This window comes from Pinus tabuliformis, chromosome 2_1, assembly GCF_031772625.1.
Source record: "Pinus tabuliformis cultivar Carrire ecotype Pingquan chromosome 2_1, CPIR1, whole genome shotgun sequence".
NCBI lineage: Eukaryota > Viridiplantae > Streptophyta > Pinopsida > Pinales > Pinaceae > Pinus > Pinus tabuliformis.
In genome coordinates this window covers 138,296,114-138,307,879 of record NC_142299.1, presented here as the reverse complement: position 1 = coordinate 138,307,879, position 11,766 = coordinate 138,296,114, and the positions used below count along the sequence as shown (strand labels likewise).

At 38.0% G+C, this 11,766-nt stretch overlaps 1 protein-coding gene across 2 annotated transcripts in view; it reads left to right on the top strand.

Annotated features, from left to right (window-relative positions):
- Positions 1-998: 998 nt before the first annotated feature.
- Positions 999-11,766, top strand: part of LOC149199155 (regulator of nonsense transcripts 1 homolog) — a 35,856-nt gene continuing 25,088 nt past the window's right edge. For both annotated transcript variants that reach the window (XR_016253754.1, XM_089402321.1), the window contains exons 1-9: positions 999-1,914; positions 2,063-2,314; positions 2,455-2,625; positions 2,824-2,874; positions 9,498-9,590; positions 9,763-9,858; positions 10,043-10,093; positions 10,214-10,332; positions 10,560-10,668. Coding sequence is in view for 1 of the 2 variants with exons in the window: in XM_089402321.1 (XP_089258447.1) it covers positions 1,420-1,914; positions 2,063-2,314; positions 2,455-2,625; positions 2,824-2,874; positions 9,498-9,590; positions 9,763-9,858; positions 10,043-10,093; positions 10,214-10,332; positions 10,560-10,668 (1,437 nt within the window). In the remaining variant the exon portion in view is untranslated. The remainder of the gene's footprint in view (positions 1,915-2,062; positions 2,315-2,454; positions 2,626-2,823; positions 2,875-9,497; positions 9,591-9,762; positions 9,859-10,042; positions 10,094-10,213; positions 10,333-10,559; positions 10,669-11,766) is intronic.

The window sequence follows — 11,766 nt, the reverse complement described above, 5'->3', positions numbered from 1 at the left end:
GAACAAGAGTTTGGGGTGATGAACGATAAAGAAGCTTTATCACGATCAAATGTTGTATCGATGCACAAATCACTCAACCTCATTTTTTATTACTAATAAAAGTAGATCATGGAATGCGAGGAATATAATGAAACTCACAACACAAATATCACTCTTACTAGCTCACTACCATCCACCAACTTATTGGCAATTATGAGGTGTTGCATGCATTTTTTCTTTTGAAGAAATATCCAAGCGGATTGACCCAAAAAGATCCTTATTAGAAGACCCTAATCCCAAATGCATTGAGGAGAATCAACTTTGTGACTTCCCATTAACAAAATAATTTAACCAATTAAATCAACCCTTAAATTTAAAATGACACAACCATAACATATTAAAAAAATATAAAACTTTTCATATCCATCTACCTCCCCAAGTATACTAGTACATATTTAAGAAAATGAAAAACACTTTATTATAATTGTTAAATTTCAACATTAACAAACCGCCCACTTATTAACTTGTATTAATACACCTACATTGAATATATATTTATGACCCCAAAGAAATCTCAACAATGTCTAAATACTACTTAAACACATTGTCCAAATTACACATTTATAACACGATGCCAAATCATTACTTTGCTGGATATGGTTCACATTACCTTAGTGTGACTACAAATACATTACTCCCCTGGGAGAGGCTATAGAAGTGCAGAGACACAGTGTCCCTGACCGAAACTGATGTTTTAATTGCCTGTGCCGAGGTGAAGCCTCGGTAATAAGCACAAGCCACTAGGCTCGCATGCAAATACCCTAATAAATGCGCACGCGTTAACCACATTCTCCAAATGTCCCACGCAAGCTTCTCTAACACGACAAAGCACTTTCCCTTAACCCGAATACCCTAATCCCGGTCCAGACGCAACCACATGTCATGGTTAATGATAACTCCGATCGATACCCCACACCATGAATAAAATCGGCGTGTGCTCTTTTGGGGTCTCTTTTATATAGACGTGCATATTATTATTCCTAATTCTCGCCTTTCCTTTCCTCTCTGCTCTGTCTGGTTTTGGTTTTCTGTTGTTAGCGAGTATCGATCGATTAAGCTTCATATTCAGGCGAGATCCGTGCGCGTTTTGAATTTAGTCAGCTTCAAAGGCGAAACGCCTGCGGGGAAACGCTGTACAAGAGCCGGAGCGTTGCAATTTCCACGCGCACAGAACCCTCAGTGCGCCATTATCATCTAAAATTCTTCTTTCGAGTAAACAGTTCAAAGCCCTTTTTCCACTTCTTTGTTAAAGGTATTCGACTTTTTGAAATCGTTTCTGGGTATTCCGTATTTTCATCAAAAATCTCGTTTTTGCACCATCTGGGGCTCTGTTAGAGTGGGTGATTTTGTGGGGCAAACGAGGGTTTCTAGGGTTTTACAATGGCGGACAAGCCAGTATCACCGCACAACATTTACGAGGCCTCCACACAGCCTCACGGGGATGCGTATACTTTTCTCGAATTCAATACACAGGGAGATGACTATGATTACCCCGAGTTTACTGAGCTCAGCCAGCCCATCAGGTCTCCTGTTTGGGCAGATGGGTCTCAGCCTTCGGATGCAAATGATCTCATTGGTGCCACGTCGGGCCTTAATCTGAACACGGAAACTGGAAATGAAGGGAAACAAAGGAATAGTCAAGCGGGTATAAGTGGGGATGCCCTTGCTGGCGGTATGAGCGGGCTTAATTTCGAAGAACCTGGGTGTGAGGACGATAACAATGAATATTCCAAGAGGGACACCCCCCAGCACGCCTGTAAGTACTGCGGGATTCATAATCCTGCTTGTATTGTTCGCTGCAATGTTCCGTCGTGTAGGAAATGGTTCTGCAACTCCAGGGGCAATACTTCCGGTTCACATATTGTTAGTCATCTGGTAAGCGAATTCTGATTCTTTATTGGGTCATTCTCTATTCTGTCATTTTACAATTGTATAAACCCCCCCTTGCGCTCTGTAGAAAATAATCGTTGCATTTGCTGCCATCTGGCTAATGTGTTTTTATCATATTGCTCGTCTTGGACAGGTTCGAGCAAAACATAAAGAAGTCTGTCTACATAAAGACAGTCCTTTGGGGGAGACTATTCTCGAGTGTTACAATTGTGGTTGCAGAAATGTGTTTTTATTGGGATTCATTTCTGCCAAAACGGAAAGCGTTGTTGTTCTTTTATGTAGAGAACCTTGCTTGAGTGTCAACGCGCTGAAAGATATGAACTGGGATCTAAGCCAATGGTGCCCGCTAATCGATGATAGATGCTTTCTACAGTGGCTCGTCAAGGTCTGTTTTGCATACTTATTTTTTCTTAGTCCAGAGTATTTTTTGTTAGGTTGGCTTTGTATTTCTTCAACATCGGCACATATGTTATTTTCCAAATGTCAAACAGCCAAGGTAATAAGTTGTCGTTTATTTATCCACAGATACCTTCAGAGCAGGAGCAACTGAGGGCACGCCATATCAGTGCTCAACAAATCAACAAAGTAGAAGAACTTTGGAAAACAAGCCCTGATGCGACCCTTGAAGATCTCGAGAAGCCCGGTGTAGATGATGAGCCGCAACCTGTTGCTTTAAAATATGAAGATGCGTATCAGGTACAGTAGGAAATTTTAATGATGTTGGGCTACTGTTCGAAATTTGAATGCATATTTCTCTATAACGAGTTCCCTGGCTTCAATTTAGCATATGTACTCTTCTTTGTTCTGTTTTCAATGACAAGATTGCTCACTATTTTAATGTTTACTGTTCAAGATTGTAAAGGAGTCATTAACAACAACACTCCCTTTTTGCAGTATCAAAATGTTTTTGCACCGTTGGTGAAATTGGAGGCGGATTATGACAAGGTATTGCAGTAAAATTATGTTAATAGCATTACATTATTTTTGATCGTCAAGTATATTCTCATAAATATCTGACTAAGTAATGTAATTTGCGTATTGTGATGTATTAAACCGATAATTGTTACGTAATAGTATTGAATTAGTACATGGTCATAAGAAATGCATTGCTCACTGTAATCATTGCTCTTGAGCGGATATGATATGTTAAACCATGCTTGAGCCCAAGTGGCCTTTGAAACCCAGATCATGGGGCAGAGAATATTTGAGTCATCTGGCCTTTTTTTTCATATGCTCCTCCTTGTACGCTACATTATGCTTCCGCTGCTGTTCTTCTATATCCTATGTCTGACCTGTATCAATCTTGTGACCAAAACCCAGATCATGGGGCAGAGAATATTTGAGATCTGGCCTTTTTTTTCATATGCTCCTCCTTGTACGCTACATTATGCTTCCGCTGCTGTTCTTCTATATCCTATGTCTGACTTGTATCAATCTTGTGACCATAGTTGCTGTGGCCCCTACCTCCACTGGTGAAAGTTGTATCCCAATTGCTGATCAGATTTTTTGGCCTCTTATTGATGTGTGTAGGCCTCACAAATCATTAAGAAATGCTTCTCTGTTTCCACAACTTGTTAACCACATATCTGGCATATCTCTCCGTTTCTCCCATTTTCCACATTCCTGGCATGTTCTCTCCGTTTACACTTTTTCTCACGTGTTCTCTCCTTCTATAGATCTGTTGGTTGGTCCCATCCTCCTGTTTCATGGCATGTTATGTCTTCACCCATTGATCTCTTAGTTTTGCCTGTCTTCCTAACGCACATCTTAGCATGTGTAGCTTTTCCTTAGCTCTGCTATTGGTTATTTTTCTTGTAATGGGATGATGAGCATAAATTAGTTCTGAGCTTTTATTTCCCCATGTGTGTTGAAGTGCTCCAACAGTTAGTTGCGTTCTTCTGATATGCATCCTCTATTTCCCTGTCCCATAACATTCCTATGTATTCTCAACTCTTTCTTTTGCGTAGGGAATTCTTCCTCTGTTATTTGCCATTCCCCAAGTTGTCGACTTTTTTTGATTACTGACTATTCTTTCGTCTTTTAGTTTTATTTTTGGGCTGATTTTTGTTAGGATTTTATTGCTTTATATGGTAATCAATCTTTGTCTGTATGGTAGCAGCCTTATAGTTGCAGCCAGTGTATGAAATAGTGTTGTTTCAGCCAACGAGATCTCATATGGAGCTGCTCTTTTTTATCAGTGCGAAGCCTTCTATCATGTGTTTTTGTACTCTATTGTTCTTTGTTGTGCTAGGTCCTCATAGAAACTTTTGAATATAGGCATGATTGATGTCGAAAGAGTGGATAGCACACTACAATCCTATAACTCTTTTGTTCAATACAGTTCAGAAGGTGAGAAGATAGTTCACAAGTTGAGAGCAATTTTCAACTCTTAGAGCTGCTTTCTTGAATTTAAACCGTCAAGTAAATTCTCATAAATGTTTTAACTCCTAGGGTATTTCCAGTGGTTCTCTAGAGCATATTTTTGCGTTTTCTTTTCCCATACAAATTGGGAATAACTGTCTCCCTGAGTTTATCTCTCAGCATTGTATTAGTAGTTCCTCATCTCTGTTATTATACGTCTTTTATTTTATGTCTTAATGTGAGGCAGTGGTCTATAATGGAATTTTTTTGGCCAATTAATCTAGCGAATATTGAGCTTCTCATAATGGTTCTTCAGTTTATTGGATCGTTAGTTTCACCATCCTTGAAGATGGGCAAAGTGAGGCTTGTTGTCCAATGGTCTGGGGAAAGCCTGAATCAACTGAATTACTGGTATTGAATTGTTACCCCAATTTGAAATGATCTGTGTGTAGCCTTTCAGCGTCTCTTGTTTTGCCTGAAGTCATACTTTTGATCCCATTCTTTACCTTGTACTCTGTGAAGTTTATGCTGTACTATTCGATCATCTTTTCCTTTTGGCGTGTATCCTGCAAAGGCTTTTTATGCTGGACAGCCATTGCTTGGGCGTTCTGTTATTTTCATGTTATTTCACTGTAACGTTCAACTCTTTCCAGAGGACCTTGGGGTTCTACATCACCATCACCATCTTTGGTAGTTCTGTTCGAGCAGCTTGTATCAGTTGAGATGATTGGTCTATGCATCTTGTACCTGTATTTGCACTTTTATATTTAATGAGTTCTGCATGTATGGCGTCCATTAGCTCCTTGGAATTCTCCTCAACTTTTCTTGCTGCATCCATGAAACCTCCTGGGGATGGGTTTTTTGGATTTCCTGTTCATTTTCTGCATTCTCTCGTCATAATTTTATGGCGGTTGATTTTTAATCCCCTTGATGATTTGTTTTTTCACCTTTAACCAGTTTAGTTCTTCGTATAATGTCATGGTTTGATGACAAGTCGTCACAGAAGTTGGGGACTGTGAAGTCTGTTCACTGCTGAAATCATGGCATACTCTACTATGTATCCTTTCTGCATGTGATCAGCTATGTCACATGGTTTGAGTTCAAGAACATTTAAATTTGATTTGAACCCGTATTTTCTAATAAGGCTCTCATGAGACTTGTCATTAAATTTAATATAAAATATACTTAAATTTAATGTTTAACCCAATCTAATATTCATATATTAAATTTTTAATGCTTATAATACAGATAATGTTGCTCCTTTATGTGTGTGTATAAAATATCGTTAACTTAATATAAAATTTAATTAAATTTAATATAGAATTCATTATAATATTTATATGTTACTTTTTAAACATATATTAAACAGTATGTATGAAATAAATTATGCCAACTACATCGTTGTGATGTAATTAAAAAGGGATAATGCTTACTTGCCTAAGCTGCCAAAGCGATAATCTTCTCTGCGCGAGTGCAGCTCCTTCGATGGTTTCTTGGCACTCTCTTGGCACAAACTTTACGTATAATCATTGTCTCATTGTCTCTTGGAGGCACAATGGCCCACATACAATATACACTGGATGCCTATGCGTGTTTTCATTATAGTGGTAAAAGGCCAATATAGATGACTGTATTGCCTATGATAGAAATCCTTTATCTGCATGTCCTATGGGCCAAACCAAATTAGTGGGGTGAATTAAGTTTGAATTTAAACGAGACTTCAAAATTAGAGTAGTTTGAACTCCAAAACTAAAGTACTGTAGACCCTGTAGCATAAAGCAAAAGCAGATGGAAAAGCAAAATTGAAATGAACTCTTCATTGAGGCTGACTTGAATTTGAAAATATTTTCGAGGTTAGGTGAATTTCAAACCTCAAGGTTCAAGTTCTGTAAACTCTGTGACATTGGTGATAAGTAATGTCTATAGCTTTTCTTGCTGCTCCAGTCTGTTGCATATAACAAGATACACTAACAGTTCTAAACTATAACACCTTCTCCATGGTTAGGGTTGACAGTAACAAATTACAATGTTCGGTCTGTCTTGGATTGTGAGAGCTGCATTTCCCTATTTCATGTGTGGGATTTGGGCATGGAAAATTTCAAGGATGGAAATTTATCTTGGAAGTGTGAAAACCTTGGCGAATCTTATTAGTTGTTGATATGCAAACTATAAATTTTTGACGATATTTTTGAAAAATTAGTCAAATTTGTAGTGATTTTATCTCCATAAAATTTTGATGATCAAGATAAAATAATTGTATGCTATAATATTTGGGTGAATCAGTTTTAAAAATGGAAATTGACTATCTTTTTGGAAAAGGCATGGAAAATTACCCTATTTGGGAAACTTATCCCCTAAAATTTTCACTGAATCAGGATTTTCTTGTTGTATGACACTATTATGACCTCATGGTGGTGCTTCCTACATTTCCCATGCATCTGGGATGGGGGGACACTTGGGGAAATGTTTCCCCACCTCACCCTTTTGGGGAGGTCGGGAGAACGTAGGGGAAGGGGAGAACATCTCCTCAGTGTGGGGGCCGCATCTACCCAAAAAGGGGTGCTTCTGGGTGAACCCCATTAAAAAAGGGGTGCACCCCTTTTGATGGGGATGCTCAGAAATGCCCCTCTTGAGTTTCAAGAACCTTTGTGTGGGAAGTGTAATGTCAAGCCTATGACCCTATTATTGCTAGGCAATTCATAGTAAAAGTGACGTTCCATGTTACCTTTCATTTTCATTATTTCCTTTTACTTCAATTTTCAACATTACCTTGAAATGACAAGGGATGTTTGAGAGTGGTTCCAACCTTATTGGATTTTATATGGAGAACCGTTTTTTTGGTCTGGTTTTTCTATCGAGTTTGGTTCAGTTCTGACCGGTTCTCAGTTAAGAGGGGTTCTCAGTTCAGAGGGTTTTCTGGTTTGATCACTGGTTTGGTTTTGATAATATTGGTATCTACTATAGGTCTATTTTGCTTGGTACTAATTTGGTATGAATGATGAATCTAATTTAAAATCAATTTACATTATAGAATGATGAATATGGATCAATTTATTTCATTATTGAATCTTGCGGTGTATGTATTATTGATGTATGATATACCAGTATGGATGATGGATATGGATCAGTGCATTTTATTATTTAATTCAATTATCTGTGGATCAATATATTTATGCTTTGATTATTGAATATACCCTGATGTCTCCTTGTCCACCCTAAATTTCACTAAAATTTGAAGGTTACTCCCACACTTCCCCCTTGTGTGTCTCTCACCGTACTCATGTCCCCCAGTCTCAGAGTCTTGGTGGAACATTGTATAAAAATGTTTGCATTGGATACTTTTTGACATTTTACAAATATTTAGTAGTTATTATCAATACATACTTAGATTATTGTAAATTTGAGTTTCATGCTTATTTTTCACTTCTCTCTAATAATGACATCCACTTTCTCTTGTATTGATAAAAAAGCTGTTACTAATGGCTCGACTGTTTTCTTCCAGGTTCCAACCTTTCCAGGTTTTGAATTATGGTGGCCTTGTGTCTAACAGTGAATCCTTGTGCTATGAGAAATGCTTCAAAGTTGTGACCTCTTGTTTGTCCTTGATAGTGTCATGTAACTAGAGCCAGATGGTAGAGAAAGGCTGTTAGGTAGACAGGATGGAAGATAGTTACTGATCCACTCTTTTATGTTCTCCACTAAACCTCCTTCCCCTCATTTGGTTACCTTGTTAAAGAGGAAGAATGAAAGTTTTCCTATACTCATTTTCTTGTTGGAGAGCTGAAATACATGTGAGCTGATTCTCAGAGGGAAATTTACCAAGGCCATATATCAGTCCCAAGAAGTAGAACTGGTGATGCCCAAGGTAATGAGTAGTTAGCGTGAGCCTTTTCCATATGGCATGGCAAGGTCCTTAGACAAAACATTCGAAGGGCCCTAACTCTGGATATACAAAGGAAAAATTCTAGGAAACTCCGGGAAAGTATTTCAATGATTCTTACTGTAAGATTCTTCCCCTCTATGTTTGGGAGTGGGGGGGACACCTTGGGGGTAGACCCCTATGAGCCCTATCGTTCGAAGGTTTACTTCCCCTTCTGTCTAGAGACCTCTGGATACACCATTTCTTCACTGTATCTGTTTTTGTAGAACAGGACAGGTCCATTGTAACTGTAATTACCTTTCACACCAAGGCATTCTACACTTGCTGTAGCTTCCACTGAACTCGTCAGATTTGCTTTGTTCCTCTGATAAGGCTTCCACTTAACTCATCAGTTTTACCTTGTTATGTTGTGGAGTCAGTGCAATTGGGATGCCTATTTGTAATGTACACAAGGAATTTACTATGGGTGCCTAGGGAGGTACCCGTGGGAATAAAGTAATATGGACACGTAATAAGAGTCCATTTGTTAGTTGGTGAATAAGGCCTGCTTGGTAGTTTTTGTTTGGAGGCAGATCCAGGCTAGTGCAGGTTGATGTCCTCCTCTGTTTCTTCTGTATTCATCCATGAGTGTTGAATGTGCCCACTGTGGAGAACTTTTGGTGTCTTTTCTAACACCTGATTAAGGGGAGTATTCCTTATTTGATCCAACAGACATTCACCATCTTTTATATATGGAATTATGATCACCAACTATGGAAAAAAAGGCGAGTTAAATTTATACCTACACCTGAATGGTTCAGCTCATCAGCAGAAAGAAGGCTTGATTATCTTGAGCATCTTAAACTTGGGGACCACTACATGAATGTCAAACATGCTATGGAGGACTGTTATATGTTTATGTTGCCAACTGCTGCTGTGATTAGGGTGACCGGGGTGATGTCTCCCCTCATCACTCTTCATCCAGGGAAAATAGTGCTTTTATGTTAAATTGACAAAATCATTGAATGCTTTTGATTTTGGTCGGAACACTGTTATGTAATATGGTTGTCTCTATAGTTCAATAATTCAGAACAAATATATATTTCCTTTATGATATTTTCTTACAAGGTTTGCATATGAAGGCAAGGAAAAGGTTCAAATAATTTGTGCTATAAATAATGCAAAGAAAAGGTTCAAAATTAGTAAGTTTTGGTTATGAAGAACTGATGTGTAGAATATGTTTAGAAATTAGAAGTTTATTGACTTCTGTCCTGTTTTCAGATTTATGAAGAACTGATGTGTAGAATATGTTTAGAAATTAGAAGTTTGACTTCTGTCCTGTTTTCAGATGATGAAAGAGTCGCAGAGCAAGGACAACATTACTGTCCGTTGGGATATTGGTCTCAATAAGAAGCGCATAGCATACTTTGTCTTCCCAAAGGTGCATGTCCCCAAAGATACATTTCTGGAAATAATTTCTGTGGATTTACATAATTATTAAAATGGGTTGCAGTCTGGGTTTAATTTTTCCAGATCTGCCACAGCTTAAAAGTGAATGTCTTTTCACTGTAGGATTTATTTATTTATTTATTTTATTTTAATATTTCCTATAGGAGGATAATGAATTGCGTTTGGTACCTGGTGATGAGCTGCGTTTGCGTTACTCTGGGGATGCATCTCACCCTGCCTGGCAGTCTGTCGGGCATGTGGTATGCCGTATTCATCTTCTTTACTAGTTTGCATTTTTTTCAGATAAACTATTCATGGTGTGGTAGGCTAATAAATATAATGGGTGAAATAATTCTCTCTAACTGAAGAAATAGGTCGATTGACTAATTAGAGATTAATGGATGTTAAAATTGTAATGCTTCATTTGGTTTTGATACTTTTCAGATTAAACTCACTGCCCAGGAGGAGGTTGCACTTGAGTTGCGTGCCAGTCAGGTGAAATGAGTGATTTCTATTTGCAGCTCTATGATTTGTAATTGTGGGTTGGCTGAGGGTGTTTCTGTGATGTTATTTTAGTGCTGATTTTGTTTTGTATATGCCTTTTTTAATTCACAGGGAGTTCCGATTGATGTTGTTCATAATTTTAGCGTGGACTTTGTTTGGAAGAGCACAAGCTTTGATCGTATGCAAGCAGCCATGAAGACATTTGCTGTAGATGAGACAAGTGTTAGTGGGTAGGATGGTTACCCCACTGTTAGTGGAAACTTTGTTTGACATACATTGTTGTTTTAGTAAAAGCTGCACCATGTTTCACTGATCTTTTTGTTTTACCATCCTTCCATAACATAATAATTTCTTAATGAGGAATTCATGTATCTTGTCACTATCAGTGTGATGATTATATGTTCGTGTTCTCTGTAATGAATGCTATTTGTAACTTGGTTTTGGAACTATTATGTAGTTACATATATCATCGGTTGCTGGGACATGAAGTTGAGGTTCAGACTGTTCGTAATACTCTACCTCGCCGATGTGGGGCCCCAGGGCTGCCAGAACTGAATGCATCTCAGGTGAACTTTGGCTATTTTACATATTTTGAATATGGTGTTTATATGCTATCTCAAATGTAGCTTGTAGGAAAGAAAATAGATTATTATGCTTTTCCTGCTTGATAACAAAAAAAGGTCAGGCATTGATACTCCTATAGATAATGGGGTTTTCCAAGCCATGCTACTCACTCTTGCCTATCAGCTACTGGCAGTGTTTTGCAGACTGAGGATTAGGAAGGCTCGGAGTATCCCATCATTTCTAGGATTATCTTTTTCATTTTTTTCCTTCTTTTTTTCTTACAGTTCCCTTATACTCTATGATTGGTATACCCAATGTTGATTGAAAGTAGAGGCATCTACCCATGACATCTATCCATTGGACAGTCGAGCATAGATCCTGCATATCTATGTTCGTGTGTACAGTTTGTAGAAGTTTTTACACTGCTGAAAGAGTTTTTTACACTTGTCAATTGAAATGAACTTTTAATTTTTTGGGGTTTGCCAAATTTTGAATTTGAACCTAGAAGGTGGTTAACGAACCTTGTGACTTGGGAATGTAGTCCTCTTTCATCCATTGAATAACTAATAGGTAGTCCCCTTGCATCTAGTGAATATTTAATACAGAGTTGCCCAAAATCTGGTTTCATGAAATCCCTTTTTCAAGTGCAAGAATGAGAACCAATTTGAGCATTGAGAGGCCACGATAGTAGTTTGTGGCATGTCCAATTGAATTTTTGAAGTAAAAGAAGTGACCTTGGGATAGGAAAATGATTCCCCCAACCCCATTCTTTGATGGGTTCCTTTTTGAGGCTTTATCAAGGAAAGCCCAAGTAAGGATTTGTTAATATGAGATGTTTAAACCTGAGAATTGAGGAAAATACAATATAAATGTTAGGAATTTGTCTAACACACTTGGAAATGTAGAATGCCCTTACCCTTAAAAAGGCTTCGCATTCTTGGCCAACCAAATTCTCTAGACCAAGTTTAGGGTGAGAGCTTTGAAAGCTTTTGTGTCCTTGTTCTAATGCGGTTTTCCTAAAGCTTCTTCTATAATCTCCTTGCTAACTGTTGTGAAGTTTAGTTAGGCCTTCAATTTATTTGGAGACCTTGTTTGAGAAG